At 36.5% G+C, this 19,427-nt stretch overlaps 1 protein-coding gene across 3 annotated transcripts in view; it reads right to left on the bottom strand.

Annotated features, from left to right (window-relative positions):
* Positions 1–12,948, bottom strand: part of glsa (glutaminase a) — a 32,890-nt gene extending 19,942 nt beyond the window's left edge. The window contains exons 1-3 of one of the 3 annotated variants that reach the window (XM_062414539.1): positions 12,657–12,948; positions 2,730–2,820; positions 1,459–1,577 (exon numbers count right to left, since the gene is read on the bottom strand). In XM_062414539.1, coding sequence (XP_062270523.1) covers positions 1,459–1,577; positions 2,730–2,820; positions 12,657–12,925 — 479 coding nt within the window. In that variant the 5' untranslated portion in view covers positions 12,926–12,948. Of the gene's footprint in view, positions 1–1,458; positions 1,578–2,729; positions 2,827–12,656 lie in introns of those variants that run through there. The other 2 variants (XM_062414538.1, XM_062414540.1) reach the window with 2 other exon arrangements.
* Positions 12,949–19,427: the final 6,479 nt, after the last annotated feature.

Below are 19,427 nucleotides of genomic sequence, written 5' to 3' on the forward strand. Positions count from 1 at the left end.
TTGAGCGATTAAAAGGGACCACAGCTAGTAAAAACCAGTGTGACTCATAATGAAGCCGTGAGGTGGAAGCTGTGCCTCTCCGGTAGCAAACACACACACACACACACACACAGAGAGAGAGAGATTTGTGGCTCAGCTATCTCACTGCATCAAACCCTGTCTAATCCCTGTGGCATGGGATCCCTGCAGGGAAATCACACGCTAACGCTTACACTGTACCGCCCCGCGCTCACGTGCTTCCCCCCTCTGTGAGGCTGAGCTCTATAAATAAGCCCGGAGGAGAAGAGAAAGAGAGAGAGAGAGAGAGAGAGAGAGAGAGAGAGAGAGAGAGAGAGAGAGCAAGAAAGAAAAAGAGAGAGAGAGAGAGAGAGAGAGAGAGAGAGAGAGAGAGAGAGAGAGAGAGAGAGAGAGAGAGAGAGAGAGAGAGAGAGAGAGCGAGAGCGAGAGCGAGAGCGAGATGTGATGGACGCCAGCCAGGAGCTAGGAACAAGGAGCCAGGATCCAGGAGCGGCCATGCTGGAGTCTGATAAGTGAGGATTCGGCTCTCCCTCTGTGAAACGTCATATGCCCCCGACACACGCCGCTGTTTCACAAGCTGTCACCCAGTTCTGTCACAGCGTCCTTTCTCCTCTGGGTTTGTAAAAGAAACAGCAGCGGTGCAACTGGAGGAAGCTCATGTTATTCTTTTCCACACCCATCCTTGTTTTGTCTCCAGTTGTGGAGCAAAAAACTAAGGCTTCAAATACGTTAAAAATGCTGGTTTTAGACTCTGTATTATCAATAAATGACTAATTATTTTGGTGCTTGATGATGATTATTTGCTGCATCCTCACAACATAATTGATTTGACCGCTGATATTGATCGGTGAAAGGTCCTGTTACTCTCACACAAAGCAGAAAAATACCTTCAAATCTTTTAAAAAGTTGTTATACTACAAAACTTCATGATTTATTTCATAACTTATAAAACACGTTATAAACTAAAAAGAATAATTAATGGTTGTATGTGTTTTCTGTGAAGCACTTTATAATACTTGTATAAAAAGGTGCTTTATTATATATATAATAAAATAAAATAAAATAAAATAAAGTTATTATTTAACACCAGATGTTAGTGTTGAGTTAGTGTTTTTATTTCTACTAGTTTTGCCTTCAATCTAAATCACAGATGTTTCATTTTGGGATCACATTTAATAGTTTTTGACATTTTTTCTATAATAAATCCTAAATAAACACCTTAATATTTGTCATTATTTTTTAGCTTTAACACATTAAAACATGCCAAACAACAGCTGTCTTTCTTGTGTTTTCAGCTCGTTTTAAATGCATCTTTTACAGCTATCTCCTTCTCTTTCAATGAAGCTGCACATCTGGATCTGCAGACATGAATTCAAAAGGCTTTCTGCAAATGTTCTGCACAAGAAGTCATTCTGGTGTGACGGAGAAAAACAAGCATACTTTTTAAAGAGGTGTCGGTCCAGCGCTCCGTCAGACGTGGTTTTCACCGTCACCTTCAGCATCTCCATACATTCCTTCAGCCGGGGGTCTCCTGTGCGAAGACCCGTAGCTTTAAGAGCCTGTAGAGAGAAGAAGAGGAGGAGAGGAGAGGAGGAGAGGAGCGGCGTGATTAAGACAGCTGGACAAGAAAATCAATAAAGTGACGAGCCGTGAACCGAGGCTCCTGAAGAGCTTAACAGAGGAGGCAGGAGGAGACAACCTGCCTCATAATTCAACCAGGAAGAGAGAGACAGAAGCAACCTGCGTCCAATTATCTGTAACATTCACATTTTGTTTACTTGCTATGAATCAATACATATAAATCCTATAAACCTCCTTTTTTATTTTATTTCATGTGATCTCACTCCTGTTTTTTTCTGTGTTCCCTGCCAATAAAGTTATCGTCTTCATCAGTCTGCATCAGCAACTGAGGATGTGTGACACCACGGGTAGTTGAATGTAGATGCATTAAATTAAATGTATTAATTAATTAAACACACGTAACGTCAGATGAAGCAAACATCTAAATTACCTGCAAATGATAATCAGGGCTGAGAGGACACTGAGCTCATATCCTTCATGATTATATGAGATTTTAGGGGGATTTGTAATGGAAAAGTACAATATGTTGAACTTATTCTGATGCTTTGCTACTTACACTTATACTTTATGGTAATATTTTATGATCTTGTGTAAGGATGTAACTACTTTGCAGAGATAACAGACAGAGGAGGAGGCTGAAGGTAGAATAATGAACAGTTCAGAGCTGATTTTATACTTTACCTCACACAGCTGTCTGTACCTTTTGGGTTTTTTTCTAGTATATTTAAACTTGACTATTTTTAAGTTGAGTCTAAAACAGATAAATAAGCAGAGTTGTATTCCTGGCAGCTTCGATGAGGTTTAGAAACAGCATTTTTAGACGTTTTAAAGTAGTTTTTAGATCACATTTTCCTAAGAAGTTTCCTGGAAAGAACAAAAAAAAAAGCATAACAATCGTCCAAACACTCATTTGTGCTTTTATTTCCACATGAATGCCTAAAACTTCTAACTAAATGTTGGAAAAAAGACAATGATTAAAAAGAAAGGCTCTGTTTTGGTTCCCCTCTTTAACCTCCTTACTCCTTAACATCTCCTATTCATAACAATATCTCGACTGTCAAACAGTGTAAACCATTAAATCCTCAAACATAAACACTGTGTCACTTTCTCTCCTCCTCTCAGCAACTCACTGTGGTGAATTTGTGCGCTGGGATTTTTTCTTGGCCCTCGGCGATGGTGTAGAAGAGCAGGTCCTCCAGACTGGGCAAGATGCCTGCCTTCCTTCTCCTGCAGGGGGAAAGAAAAATACACACACACACAGAGACACACAGTGAGAAAAATAAGTCCACAGTGAGGCGTGCTGCGGTGGAAAAATAGAGGGAGAAACTGCAGCGGAGGGAGGAGGAGGAGGAGAAAGAAAAGCTTTTTTGACTGCAAGGAGAGTAACTGTAATACTGCACTTAGTCATTACCTTACACTGGCCTTACTTCAGTGTGTTAACCTGTGGAAAACATCCTCACAGTGCATCCTGAAGCCACTTACAGTATATTAAGAGAGGTTTTCAGTCGTGTACTGTTCTGCTTTTCCATTGGTTAACCAACCAGCTGTCATAAGGCCACTGTAAAGTAAACTGTTAATTATCTGCTCTGCTAGAATACCAGCCAGGACTGTGATTTAAGAGCAAGAGAAATGAAGCTCAAACCCAAATCAGAGTCATTTCACATCTCAAATCCAGTGTTTACGTCTATTTTACGTTGACTCATCATGTGTCTTTTGTTTGACATTGTGAGAGAACAGCAGCAGTGATTACACATAAAAAAAGTTCATTAAATAAAATAAAAATGACACCATGGCTTTACGGTGGCCACACAGCATTTACACCTGGAGCCACAGAGAGATCCCAACGTCACCAGAGGTCTAATTAACTCCTCGCTGCAGAGCTGAGCGAGCAGGAGACGTCTCAATTAAGCCAATTAAGACTTTAATATCTTTCTGTTTAACTTTGATGGTTTAATTTACAAATGCAGAAGGGATTCGTTGTTTTGTCAAGAAAGATGAAAACAGTTCAGTTTTTTTGGTGTTTGAGAGTTAGAAAAGTAAAGCTAAAAACAGCCAAAAACAAGAATTTAAGTAGCATTAAAGCGGAGTGTTGTTGAATTTTTTTTTTTTTTGAATATTTCAATGTTTAAATTTTAAAACATTTTGTCAATACTGAGCAGGACATATCCTAAAAACAACCATTTTTTCTCAATAGGTTTTGACAAATGATGCAAAATGTGTTAAAAAATGTGTTGCATTGCGAAAAGTGGATTATATTAATTCCACATTACATTTCATTTATTTTCCTGTATATAATCAGATATTAATGATAAAATACTGGTTACACCAATTGGACACTGGGTTACATTATATCATTGACCCACATGGCTTTATAAGTGTGTGTAATAATTTGAAGACTTTAAAAATGCATTTGTGTAAAAATAAAAAGGTACTTGGATTGGTAGTGGTATCCTAATTTTTTAAATGATACACCTGGCTGGTATTCTGAGCAGCATTTCCACACCGAGTCGTCTCTGGGAGGAACGTTAGTAGCATGTCAGGAGGTAAGACGGGGGCGCGACCAGCTCACAGCAGGCTCTCTCCGCTATGATTCATATCAACGCCAAATTGGATTTGCGCAAAGCTCTGGGTGCCAAGGCTCAACGATGGTCCTGCAATGCATCATGGGGGCCCACCGGGGCAGCAGCAGCAGCGTGCTCAGGAGAGGATGGTCGGATCACTCTGAGGATAAAGCTTTTAGTAGTTGGCAGGTGGATCCTCTCAGCAGCCAGTCACATATATATATAAAAAAGCTGAATTTGTTTGGGGGGGAAACATGAGAGCAGAAATCTACCAGACTCAGTAATAAAAAGATTTCCTCTGGATTTACTCAGCAGCAGTGAACTCTGAGAAATAGATTAGGTTTTTAGGTAGGTTTTTATAGAAATCTGCAACTTTTTAAAACATTTTCTTTGCATAGAAAAAGCAAAAGCGTCACATATAAAGCAGGTAATCTGAGATATTTTAGTGCTATAACTGTGGGAAAAAAACACCAGTTTAACAAGAGGAAGAGAGTCTTCCACATTTTTTCTTGCAGTCGACAAATCCCATGAAAAGACTGCAAGCAAAGAGCTCACAAATGTATAGTTTGATCTATCTATATTATATTTTAAACAGCTCAGTAATTTCCTTAACAGCTGGCCACTGACTGTAGTTTTAAATAAATGTTGCTCAAGAGGAAATAACAGATTTGTTAGGGGACTATTTTAAGCGGCGGATTAATTCACATTTGGTGCTCTGGTGAATATTTCCGGTAGCAGGATGTTGTTTGTGGGGATTTAACAGACATGTCGTGCAAAAATTGAGCTCTGTGTCACCAAAGAATAAGATCTATAAGGCTAAGGATGCATAAAAACAATCTATTCATTCTTTTTTGGGGGGATTTAGGATGACAGCAAGAAAAATACAGAATATTGCAGATTTAATCTTAAAGAAAACCAACCAGCTTGCATTAAGAAAAACAGAGCAATCAACTTATTTTTGCTGAGTCACACTGCTGCAACATAAACTACAAAGGAAAGAGTCTGTTTACATTATTATTATAATTATTTACAGCTCCACACAATCGGAAGTCAGAAATTCAAAGTGGGGAAAAATATCTTGGAAGCTTGCAGCAGCCAATATGTTATAAATCACAGATGTAACTTTACACCTGAAACTATATTATATACTTTGACAGATTTGAGTAATAAATGCTTTAAAAAAAAAAGCAGCATCAGGTTTACCAAAAGTAAGACTGAATGCTCCTGAAAATGTCAAATGGTGTAACTACAAAAAAATGATAAATATTAAAGATTTTATCCACCTACAGTGTATTTAAGTGTTCATGTGGTTTAGTCAAATTTACGGGTTAAAATGTAAAAATAAACGTCTGAATAACTTTTTTTGTGGACCCAGTCAAATGGTGTAACCACAAAAAGATGTAAATGGTTCCTGATCTCCATGATTCCTCAGATTAAATGTAATACGGTATTTAGAACAATTGTATTCCATTACCTTTATTTAATATAAAAAGTTATAATGTAAGATCATGCCAAACTAGTTGATATGGTGTTTTATTGAGAATTTAGTGTTTTTAAGCAAGTTGAATTATTTGGTACAAAGTTTTTATGGTTTCACCACTTAAACATTTTTGCCATAATCCTCTAATATATTCTCTCAAAATGGATTAAAAGCAGAAATTTGATGCTCGGTCCACAAAAAAATAATGTGTGCATGTTATTCATATGATTAATTTCACATTTTAACCCCTTTAAATTTTACTAAACCACATTGACACTTGGACCCTTTAACCTTTTTAAGATTCGGTCAGAATTTCGGACTTTCCCAAAACGTGTGGAACTAAAACAGAACTAAAAAAATTATCCACATGCAATCTGTATTAGCACGTCGTTGTTTCCTTAAAAAAACTTTAAAACTGCTTTGCTCATAGTTTGTTGTTGTTGCTGCTGCTTTGGTCCACCTGATTAATGAAGGTTGATGCCTGCTGGTGAGGAAAAGGAATACACATCACAGAGTGTGTGTGAGGACAGAGGGAGGGATGGAGGGATGAAGGAGGAGGAGGAGGAGGGAGTCAAGCGCAGCCGCTGGCAGGAAGTGGGGTCATTTTAAAAAGGTAAAAGGAGGGATTGAGAAGCGGTTGTCAACTCTACTTCTACTGGAAAACAGAAAAGAATAATAAAAAAACACACTAGAACTACTGAAATAAAAATAAATTGAAACATACTTACAAATGCAAAGCAAGCAGATCAATAACAGGAGGAGAGAGAGAGAGTGTGCAGAGAGGGGAATACTTGAATTAGTAACAGTGACAATGGCTTTTTAAATTAAAATAAAAACTGTACACAGATTATTCAGTACAAGTTTAACACAAGTATGAATACTGGACGATAATTTAACAAGAAAAAAAACCCACAAATGAATGAATGGAAAGCACATTAAGAGTACAAGAACCTGCTAAAAAAACACATTATTTGATTAATCACACAGTAAAAAACAACAGCTCTGTGACTAAAAATACACCTAAAAACTTACTTTAATATTCTTCATTAAATCTCAACTTATTCTAATTAAATAACAAGAACATCTGGATCGTTTTATTATTCTACCTCAACTGTCCTCATTAGCTCTCTCTCTTTCTTTCTTTCTTTCCCTCCTTTCTCTCACTCTCTTTCTCTGTGTTTTTAAAGGTCAGCTGAAAATCCAACACACACCATTTATTTATGTAGGAGCTGTAAACAACATACTACGCTGATTAAAACATAATTAAGTATATTATATAAAACCTTAAAGTCCTTTAGAAGACACTAAAGTCTACGTACTGCACCATTAAGTTTATAATCTACCAGCTAAAAAAGTCTTTAGCTTCTCTTTCTGTCTCTACGACTAAATGCTGAGTCATTTCAACTTATTATAAATAATACTTTAATCATAATTTAACTGCTTTTCTATAAACAATTCATGTAAAATCAGCTGTTTTCTTTTGTTATTCTTTACTTAAAAGCTACCTTGTTTTCTGAGCAGTTTTTACTAGTATTATTATGATTATTTTTAAATATATGCTTCATTCAAGGAAGTATATAATATGGTATACAGAGCTTAAACATCTAGTACTTCCATTTATTCTTCTTCTCTAGTATTATTATTATCCATTTATTTATTTCACGCTTTTTAGTAGAGTTGCAACGTTTTAAAATTTGAATATTACCTGGTTTCTTTAGTCCACTCATCTGTTAGTTTTACACATTTTTAGGTTGAATTTTGGGCTTTTTGGAAACAATAATCAACCATTTTCCACCAAAGAAACAATCAATGAATCATAAAAATGACCTCCAGATTAATCAATATAACCAGAGCCCGAATGAAATCAATATCAGTGGGTGTTTTTACTCCCTAATATCAGCATCAAAAATCCAGTATCAGTCGTAACGAATGTCGGAGTCAGTCAGTAAATTTAGGTTAAGAAAATGCTTCAATACCCCTCCTCACATTTCTGGTTTTACCCACTTTATTCTATTATTTCTGTATTATCTAAATTAAACTAAAATAGTGTAAATTAACTTCTACAGCAGAGTGATTATCGATGGCTGCCTCACACATGTCAACACAGACTGGGTTTTTTTTCTTTTTGGAGGGGGAGGGGGGATTGGTTGGTGGGGCGGAGAAGGCGGACATTTACAGCGTTGAGAGGCGGCGCTGTACAAATCAATCTGTGCAGAGTGACTCATCTCTCTCTCTCTGCTTCCCTGAGGGTCGCCCCTGACAACCGCCGGGCTGCACGCCAGCACGCATTCGCTTTGGTGCAAAAAACAGTGGAAAAAATGATGTAGGCGGATTAAGCTCCACTCGCATTACAAACATTTTTAACCCCTTATTAGCCGGAGCACAGCCTCAGGACCCTTTCTAACCAGACTGAGACCCCTGGGACTTTAAACACAGCCTCCAGTATCACAGAAAAATGCATTTAATCTGGTCATACTGGCCTTATTACTGACTCTGAACCCTGATTACTGCTTACCTCTGGCATTTGAAGTCCATAATATAGTTCTTCACACTGTATCTTTGCTGCTATAAGTCTACTTTAAGCATTATTATATGTCATTAATTCAAGTTTTTTATTAATTGTTCACTGTCTCACCCCTTTATTTGCTTTGATACACTTAATAGTTACTATTAAAGTAAAGTTATTGCAGCTTTTATTGAGTTTTTTCTGTTACTGTTAACAGTAATGATATAGTTTTTTAAGTTACTCCTCATCTATGTATGTCTGGTACTTCTGTATTTGGGATCAATAAAGTTCATTTAATCTTATCAATACTTTAATCTTGTTTTTTGTCCAATTAACCTAAACATGTTCAGTTTTAAAACGAAGAAAAGCAGCAAATCCACACAACTGAAAATCTATAATCAAAGAACATTTGGCTTTTTTTCACCTAATAAATGACTTTGATTGATAAATTGATTAATTAATTGCTCATCTCAATTTTCCAGAGCTCAAAGAAACAGATTAATGGTCCAAAAACACAAATATATTCAAATTATAACGACATAAAGCAAAGACGAGCAGCATGTCCTCACATTAGAGAAGCTGGAAACATGTCTGCTTGATGAATATGATCGATTGATTATCACATTGTGTTTCCAATCAGCTGATCGACTGTCAGCACTACTCAACATCACATGATTCTTCACTGAAGCCAGAAGAGCTGCTGCTTTAAACCACCTTCAAAGAACCAATAATCAATAATAAATAACGTTCCTCAACAGCAGGATGCTACAGATGTTTTACTCGGCCAAACAGCTGAGCACAATGACACCCGACAGCCTCAGCAAATTGTCCGTGAATGAAAATCAAATGGGGCAACTTGAGCCTCTGTGAGGGGGGTAATGAAGCATTTTATTACCATGGAATCTCTCTGGAGGCAGAAAATAGGCTTGCATCTTAATTTTCTCTGCAACAAGGCAATAATATGTCACTTATATCTTTATTTTTACTTATATTTATTACTTTTTTTTACTTATATTTAAACTGGGAACTCAAACTGAGCTGATTTTCTTACTGTAAAAGCTAAATTTAGCAATAAATATTCCCAAAATCTGCTTATTATAGAGGATAAATGTCATGAATCTAGCTCCACTGTGTGTAAAGTCTCATATATGCTGCAGAGGCTTCAGTCAACACTCTGCTGTTTATACAGGGGAAGGCAAATCCAGACAGATTTACATCTAATTAGAATAAAAGACACATCAGACTGGACGCTGCTGCCTTGAATACAGATGCAAACACACACTATAATTATAATGACAGTTTAAAGGGATAGTTTGTGGGTTTTTAAAGCTACAGGAGCAGCAAAATGTGTTTTAACTACCTAAAAACAACCAGAAAAATCAATCAAGTTTTTTTAGTGTAAGTTATATTCAGGATATTTTAATCACTCGTTACCTTCAGCTTTACATTTTCTCAGCCATAGCACTTCCTACAGTATTCCTACGCCTGCCATGTGACTGTGGTGTTGCACCGCGGATCAGCTGTTTAGGGGTCACAGAGTGCTGCTGCAGTGAAAATATGCTAAATATAGAAAAACACATTTTTTATAGGTGGCTTCTGTTTTTATGTTTTGCCGGGGTTTTTTTGCTTCTCCAAAACTACCTCACATAACCCTACCTTAAAAAAAACCCAAACTAGCCCTTTAAATGTTGAATATTTGCTTTTAAAATCTATTTAATAATGAAAACCTGTGAACATTAAACCAATCCTTTAGTTGTTAAGGAGGAGTTTAGTGAGGAAATATGAATACTTAAAGCCCAGAGAGTATTCAAGTGTCATTAAATGTTGATTAATTATAATTACTGGGCTACAATTAGCTTATTAATGTAGTTAATTGCCTTTTAATTGTTCTCTGCTTGAGTTCAATGAGTAAAAATAAGTATTTGGATATTATAGCTGCACAGATAAGCAGAGTTAACCCATCTAAATGAATAAAATCCTTAAATTAGCTGACTAATCGATAAAATGATCAACAGATTAACTAATAATGAAAATAATCGTTAGTTGCAGCTCTAGAATACTTTATTTTTAGGTTGCTGGTCAGAAATCAGAAGATATTCAGTATTTTATATATATTTTTTCCCACATTTTTTAGAGGAAAATAATCAAGTAGTTATTCATTTTATTGTTAAAGGCAGCTGTAGAGTAAACTAAGCTATCCAAAAAAACAGTTCACAGCTGCTTCAGTCGAGTTTAAAAATGAAAAACATCAGTAAATATCAAATAAATGTCAGAATTAGAGAGTGATGATTTCTCCCATTTTTATTGAGTCATCTTCCAAACCTGCAGGCTGTGATGCAATGCAGCTACAGGACAGATTGTGTGTGTGTGTTTTTTAAAATAAGTACAGGAAATGTAGGACGTCGCTTTCACCTTCAACTGTACAACATGACGCAGCAGTTTTCTGATCAAAAATAAAGAAAAAAAAGAAAAAGAACAGTGTATTATTGGTTTTAATGGATGTCAGTGGGGATTTAAGTGGCAGTGTCAACCTGTGGTGATGTTTCTGGTCATTAAATGCTTTTAACCTGCATTAATAGGACTCTCATCCTCACTCCTCTATCAGCATTCACTAATTTCCTCTGTTAAATGATCACCTCTGTCAGGCTCATTCAATAATAACCTTACCTGCTTGTCTAACGCAGCAAATAATCACCGATAACGACGATGTAATGCTCTGAAATATGTACTTGAATCATTATTGTTAGGCTTTAAAAAAACCTCTTATTCCTGACAGACATTTGTGAAATTAAGGAGATTTAATTACTAATATAATAGATGTTTTATCTGTGGATGTATCATGGCTGACCTTCATTAGACATTGAATTGAGGCTGTGGATGCGGCCTTTATCTTCTGTGGTTAAATATATATGTGATCGTTTTCAAAAAGGTAAAGAGAAGCTGGTGGCAGGTTGATGCCTCAGTGGGTTTAACATGCTGAGCCGAGGATGAAAGCTGCTGCTGCTGCTGCTTCTGCTGGTCATAATATCCGGCTGGCTTCACACAGCACGCAAACATATTCACACATGACATAAATGTCACAGCAATGCAAAACATACTCTGTTACAAAATAAAAGTCCTGAATGAAAAATCCTACTAAAAAATCCTAAGTATTATGAGTTTGATGTAGCTTAAGTATCACAGTAAAAGTACTGTAGTATTATGAGTGATGTAGTATGCAGTATTACAGTAAAAGTACTGCAGTATTATGAGTGATGTAGTATGCAGTATTACAGTAAAAGTACTGCAGTATTATGAGTGATGTAGTATGCAGTATTACAGTAAAAGTACTGCAGTATTATGAGTGACGTAGTATGCAGTATTACAGTAAAAGTACTGCAGTATTATGAGTGATGTAGTATGCAGTATTACAGTAAAAGTACTGCAGTATTATGAGTGATGTAGTATGCAGTATTACAGTAAAAGTACTGCAGTATCATGAGTGATGTCATATGCAGTATTACAGTAAAAGTACTGCAGTATTATGAGTGATGTAGTATGCAGTATTACAGTAAAAGTAGTGGTTTGGTCCCTCTGACTGATATATTATTATGTATGACATCATTAGATTATTAATAGTGAAGCATCAGTGTTAGAGCAGCATGTTACTGTTGTAGCTGCTGGAGGTGGAGCTAGTTTACACTACTTTATATACAGTAAGCTAGATTAGTCCAGTGGTTCCCAACCTAGGGGTGGGGCCCCTCCAAAGGGTCAGCAGATAAATGTGAGGGGTGGTGAGATGATTAATGGAAGAAGATCCTGCACACCTTGCTGATCATGGATCTCGATGCTCGGCACTAGCTTTACAGCCGTAAAGCAGTAGCTTTGCGTCAGTCCAGTCCAACCTGAGCTAGCTACTTAACCACCAAACTCCCTTCTAAAAATACACCATTTAAAATAAACTTAATTTTTGTAGGTGTAAAATAAACAACATTGGTGTAATCTTGCACACAAAGTAACATTAAGAACCACTTTATAATTTGGCACACATTTTTTTAGGTTAATGTGAGGGTTTTTTAGTAAAATTTTAACTTAAATGACGAGTTAAGAAGCGCTTAATCGCTAATAATCGTTGTTTTATTAAAAAAAAAAATGGAGTTCAATATTAACCGTTACTGCTAATTACCGTCATGTTTATATTGTTGTTTTTTTAAATGGAGTTCAATATCAACCGATACTGCTAATTACCTTTATGTTTAAATTGTTGTTGTTTTTTAAATGGAGTTCTATATTAACCGTTACTGCCAATTACCGGTATGTCTAAATTGTAGTTTCTATTGCTTATTACCTTTATGTATAAATTGTTGTTGTTTATTACACGGAGTTCTAAATTAACCCTTACTGCTAATTACCGTTATGTTTAAATTGTTGTTTTTTTAAATGGAGTTCAATATTAACCATCCTGTTAATTACCGGTATGTTTAAATTGTCGTTTTTTTAAATGGAGGTCTATATATTAACCGTTACTCACTTCTCCGTTGCTGAGTCCTTAGACGTTTCATTTTGTTCTTCACCTTTGGAGCAGAACTCTCTCACACCGTGTTTTTTGGTGAAGTTGTGCCCGGTGAACACCCTCCCTCTTCCCGGGGAGCTGCCATCCGAGCAGCCGGTGCTGAAGCTGGAGGAGCCGGTGGTGGTAGCGGCGGTCGGTTTATTAACACCGACTCTACACGTTAACGGACGCTTCAGCTGCGTTTGAAACAACTCCTTGAGCGCTACCGTTGACCGGAATTGTAACATTTCAATCCTGTGAAAGGGAAAATAAAAACGTATTTAATCGGTAAACGGAGCAGCTCGGTAACAGCTTGCTCGGTTGAGTAACGGTGTTTTTTTCCTTCTGCTTCCCGGTGACTCAACAACGGAAACAAGCTACAACCAACCCCTACACGCCACACGAGCTCTGATTGGACTATTCTTACAGAGCCTTACACCTGATTGGCTAAGAGGACTGTCAATCATCAGAGCTGTTGTGACCGGATGCAAGTCGTGTTATTGATCATTTATCAGCTGATCAGTGGACATTATTAACGATTATATATAAATTATAATTTTTTAAAGCACTGTCTACAAATTTACAGACTACTGCTGTGAAATTATATTCATGCAAAATAATTATTTATCTTTATATTTTTTATATACATAGTGTTTTGATTTGTTTTGCTTTTTAAAATGTCCCCTGTTTTATTATTTCGGATTATCAGCACTTTTACTGTACTATTTTGAACCATTGCTACGAAATTTGGTTTGGATGTGCACTGTAGACTGTAAAGTGTATAATTTGAATGACATATAAAATCTATCTTATCTTATCTTTAGAAGGGAACATTATAGCAAAAGTATAAGCTATAACATGTAGGATACCTTTATGATGTTTATTAGCAGGACATTTATAGTGATACCAGATTACTATTTACCCTATATATATGTAGATTTTGGAATATAAAATAAAGATATTTGATAAATAAAGTGGGATTAATTGTAACTGTGACACCATTTAAGCCCATGTGTGCTCCAAATAAACTCACGTCATGATTTATTTACTAAATATAAAAAAAGAAGAAGATTGATTTCAAAGAGTTAAAAAAAACAATATATGTATTCAGTAACATGTTAAATATTAAAAAATGAGGGAAAAAACCCCCTAAGCAAAATCTTAAAGGTGTTCAGATGTAACCTCCTTTGTAATCATCAACATTTTCATCAGTAACTAATTAAATGACACTTTTCTCAGTAACTATAACAGATTACATGTAACTAGTTATTGCTTGTGAAGTACCACATATATACTTTAGGTCCTTATATTTTGGGGGTTATAAGAGAACTAATAAATAAAGTGCACTAAGAATGAGCACAGACATCATTCACTATATATTAACATCACTGTGCAGCATCTCCACTGCCTCCCAGCTGGTTCATAGTAATGTCTTATTCTGGTCTGACACCGTGTGCATTATTTTGGTACTGCACATGTTCAGACTTGCTTCCTCAGCAGATGGCAGCCTTCTCTGTCTTTAACCAAAAAAACTAAACAAAACACATTTACAGCACCATCTCCTGGCTGCAAAACCATTTCAGTTATAACTCCACATTCAGCACTGGAAGAATATCAAGCCAAAATAGATGCTAAAAACCTAAAAGGGGGATAGATCAGTTATTATTTATAGTAAGTTAACATATATATATATATATATTTGTATATTTACCCTTACCTTTGTCTTATAATAAGTAATCGATGCATGTATTTCTGGTAACAATGTGCTGAACAGCTGTAATAAATCTAAATTAATATTTTTTTATATGCTTCATACTTCTTCACATAATATTCAAACTGAGCCAAAGTGTCTGATTCATCTTATGTCAGCCAGTAAAACAGATTATAACTTTATGGCTTTAATATTGTTATCCCACTGTATTAGGCCTGAGTCAGACAGCATGTGAATGTTTGTTTTGACCTCCTTTGATGGCCCGGGTGGGTGGAGTTTGACACCCGTAAAATAATGACCTACAAAGTAGATTACTCACTGGAAAGTCTTTTCTAAGTCGCTTCTGTTTATTCTTCTGTGGTTCCCAACTTTTTATCTGTCTTTATCTGAATTTCGGTAAACTCCGCCCACCTGGAGCTCCAAGTAGGATAAAACAAACAAATGAGTGCTGACTAATAATGCCTGACTTGGAACATGAAACATTTATGAATTTGGATTGAATTTGCTGCGAGTATGTGCGGCTCAAATTTCCATGTACAGTAATCAGATCTAGAATCAAGAAAAAGGGGACTTCCAAGAAAATGCACTCTCTTTAAAAAAAAAACAACTTTTCGTTGCATTTCCTGAATCCAAAAGTCCCAAAATGGAAAAAAAAAAGCAGAGTAACCTAGATTATCAACGTTGCTGTTGCTGCATTATGTTTCAAAAAGTACGCAGTCAAACTGTGTGGTCTATATAGAAACGATTGTCCCAGTTTGTGTGACCTCAGGATCTATTTAAATCTTCTGAAATGAAAAAATCAGCAATCATATATGGGGTAACGATCAGGTGTCCACATACTTTTGGTCATGAAATGAATTCAACAGCCTTGCTAGAGTTTTTTTTTTTACTATTATGAGCTTCTAAAAAAGATATTTTTGACATTTAATCTGTAATTAGATGACCTATTATTGCATTAAAGAAGTAACTAATATCACAAATTTCTTATTTTATCTATTTTATTGACCTATGTTACAGCTTTTATATGTAATGTATGCTACTTTTGTGTAAAATATACTTTAAATAAATGTACTTTGCTGGTATCAATCAGGTTTACTGGCAATAATAGTGCAAACAAACAGCAACAATCCAAGCGTGTCCAACACATGTACGCCTTATTTACATTGTGGTTTAGTGGGTTTCTGGTTAATAACGACTTCTGTAAAAGTAGATTTTCATGCAAATGTGAGGGTTTTTTTCAGGCTATAACATCCGACTACTCTACATTAAAGCTGCTGAATGATGAAATTAGCAATCTTGAAGACAAATTACGTGATTGTCAGCAGCTCAGCAGATGATACTTTGAACCTAACAAGCTTTTATTAAAGGAAATCAAAGAATATGTATTATTTATATGATGTGTAATACCTGCAATAATTAAACTTGCATTTATAGTCTTTGCTGCAATGAAAAATAAGTTATGTTAATCTATATTTCAACTTCATGCACAATCCTACCCTACAGCTTCAGACTGGATATTATGGCTTTCTTTTCATTCTGGTTTCATGTATATTTTGGAAGAAGTGGCTTATCTGTTGTAAGTCTTACAGTATCAGTCACAGCTATATGGTTCACTTCCTGGCCATAAATCAACATGATTTATGGCCAGGAAGTGTCATAATGTGGAAGAAAATGGTGAAAATGAGAACACGTTTGCATACAAAGTTTCAGTCTCAAAAGAGAGAAAAATGCACAGATGGTGAAGAATGATCTCTATATTAGCTTTATATTTAAATAAGCCTTTTCCTGTTATATTCTGTATGCTTATGTTTTTCTCATGTGCCTCTCTTAAAAGAGCTTTGGCATACAATTTAAAAAAAAGAAGAAACCCTCAGAAGTAATGAAAAGAGCATGAAAACGGTCACTTTCGCAAACTAACAGCAGCTATCAAAGTTTAATTTTGTGCAGAAACCCCCTGTGAGCAGCTGCGTTCACGCTGCATGGAGAACTAAAGCAGAAAACAAAGGAAGGAAAAAGGAGGGAGACAAACAAGGCGATCCCTAACGAAGCTGCAGGGAGGAGAGGCGATAATTCACCAACACCCACACCTTCTCAAAAGCAGTCAGCTTCCTGCTCCTTTCAAAATGAGGGTGATGGGTGCGCTCGGCAGATCCCTCCCACGCTGCTTAGCGGCTGGCTTCCGCCCACCGCCCGTAGAGCCGCCCACCTCCAGCCGTTGCCACGGCAACACATCATCATCAGTGACTTGCACTGGAGGAGGAGGAGGACAGGGAGGGGAGGGCTGCCACTGTGAACAGCAACTAGCGTGGGTGTTCATGAGCTGAGCTATTCTCCAGAGAAAATCTGTCTACGTGTGTGTGTGTGTGTGTGTGTGTGTGTGAGGGGGGTGAGAGAGGGGTGGAAGGAGTGGAGAGAGAGAGAGGATGATGGGAGGTATGTGAAAAGGACCTGCGTCAGAGTGAGTCATCAGCCAGTTTCACAATGTGTTGATGTGACGCTGATGCAAATGGCCTGCGCAGGGATTCATCTCAGTAAAACAAAAAAAAAAAGAAGAAGAGGAGAAGAAGAAGAAAAACAAACAGAAGGCAGAAAAGCTCCTTTAAAGGAAGCCGCATCGTCCTTTGATTGTTTTTGGCAGTCGTCACTTTCATCCTAAAACCTGCCTGAGCCTTCTTCTTTTTTTTAAACCTGTATTTGTTCAGGGAAGTTTAGTTTTTGAGCAAGACACCGAAACTCTGTCCGCTCCTCCCTGTAGCGGAAAGCTAATATATAATCTACCAAAACATTATTATCATGACATTACAGTGTTACCAGGACTACAACCTATTATTACAGGACTACAAAGGGCCTTTTCTGCCTGAACCTGATATTCTAACTCGAGCAAAATGGCACCAACAGCTCTGTGTATGGTGAGCATGCTAACAGAATAGCAACCGCAAACAAACATAAGTGTGAAAGTTCATTTTTGACATACATTTTTAACTTACTCGCTTTTTCTGGAGCTTCATCACAGTCGAAAATGTCAGAAAAAGCGAGTACGTTGACCTCGAGTGAAGATACTAACATGTATGAAGATAAAGGTTCTTGTTTTTTTGTCACTTATTAGTAAATTTGTTATGAATAAACAAAAGTTTAAGCTGTGTTGCTAACTCATATCCTCATCCCGTGACAAATCTGGTAGTTTGTTCTAACTGTGGCTAAATGTCGGTCGTGTTTTGACACTAAACCGGCTTAAGTCCATAAATGGCTCCCAGATTTGAGGAGGGTTTAAAGTGGATTTAAGTGAATTTGGCTGAGAATTAGACACCTTTCGGTTAGTTTCGGGCTAGTGTTGGCACCCTGAATCCAGAAATGTTAACCAACAATTAGGCATTTACAATTAAAATGAACATATTAGGCCCCAACAAGTTATTAGAAACTTTAAATTGATGCTTTTCTGACATGTTAGACCAAAAAAAAAACCTGTATAAAATCTTCATACACAGTCTTTGAGCATCACTAAAGTTGTGGTCTGACTACCCAACAATAATCTCCTTTATGTAGTAACTATAACCTGCCTGATAAACTGGCATAGCCTATAATACTAGTGCCATTTAAGCTTATTATAGCCATTTAATAACAAGAAATATTAGCTCAAAAAGACATGTTAGTCTCCACTAGAGTGTTTTCCTCTTGCTCAGAATATGTCGTGATCACATTTTGTTTAATAACCACATTTCAAAATATCTAAAACTACAATTCAGTGTCAGTTAATATCAGTCAGGCTCTGGTAGTAAACATGATATTATCAGATCAACACAAATACTCATGACAAGTAATGAAAACCACAGATTTGAGTCGGATTTAAGACGACATTGATCAGAGAACGCACCTTACAATAGAGTTCAAAAAAATAAAGTTTAATGTTTATGTGCTGTATAACAAATAAAATATATTAGTGTTTAAAAAACAGGTGCATAACTAGGTGAAGCCTAATCTATCACTTTACAATAAACAGTGAGGAGAACGGTGATCAGTGAGACGGCAGGTCAGACATGCGCTATATTCTCTGAAACATCATCGGCCAGTGTTGGAGGCAATCAGGTGGGTAACAACATTTTTTCTTTTTTTTTATGTGTGTGTTTCCCCAACCACGACTGCTGCATCTCTCAAAGTTCACTTGCCGCTTCAGCTTTTTTAGCAAACTAGATTTTTTTTTACAACACTCCACTAGTCCTCTACTAGTTTCTTGCCACAGTGGCTGCTTGAAACAAAACAACCTCAAGGTATTTTTTATGAAAAGAGCACGATGTCTTTAAATACAAATACAGTGCGCCGCACACTTAAAAGTAAGACAACACAAACATTTTCCAAAGTCATAAGGTGATTTCCCACCTCGGTGCTGATGACAGACATACAGTTACTGAGCACATAACAAAATGATCCATATAGTATGCAAATAGACTTATTACTTACATAAATATTGCATTGGTCTGTCATTACGCTGAGTGAGACTAAACTATCTGCGAGGAACAAGGGGGGGAAAGGAGAGTTAGACCAAATTGTCTGGACATTATTATCATCTTAGACCAAACAGACATATTTACACAATGTGGCGAAACACATAGAAACACAGTGAACACTTATTTGTTATGTATCTACCTCTAAACAGCAAAAACACGTCTTTTTTGAAATATGCACTGATGGTCATCACAGGTGGATTAAACACTGTTAAGAGCTAAGGCTAATCAACATTATCATCATGTAAAGCATGTTTTTATATACCAGACACTTTCACACTGTTGTATTTTTTCCTCAATGACACTTAAGTTTTCTTTTTTTGTTTTTGCTCTACATACATAAACACTGTATTGACACCAAAATCTACAGCAAAGTTACACTTGACAAAGGAAAAACCCTGGTTGAGAGATTAGGCTAGCACTATCTGTTATCATGGTACTATTTACAGAACCCAGACTGCTGCTCAACAAAGAACAGCATTAAACAGGAATTTTGCTTTTTGCTGCTTTTTGCCAAAAGAAAAACCACAAACCTGCAAT

This window comes from Scomber scombrus, chromosome 24, assembly GCF_963691925.1.
Source record: "Scomber scombrus chromosome 24, fScoSco1.1, whole genome shotgun sequence".
NCBI lineage: Eukaryota > Metazoa > Chordata > Actinopteri > Scombriformes > Scombridae > Scomber > Scomber scombrus.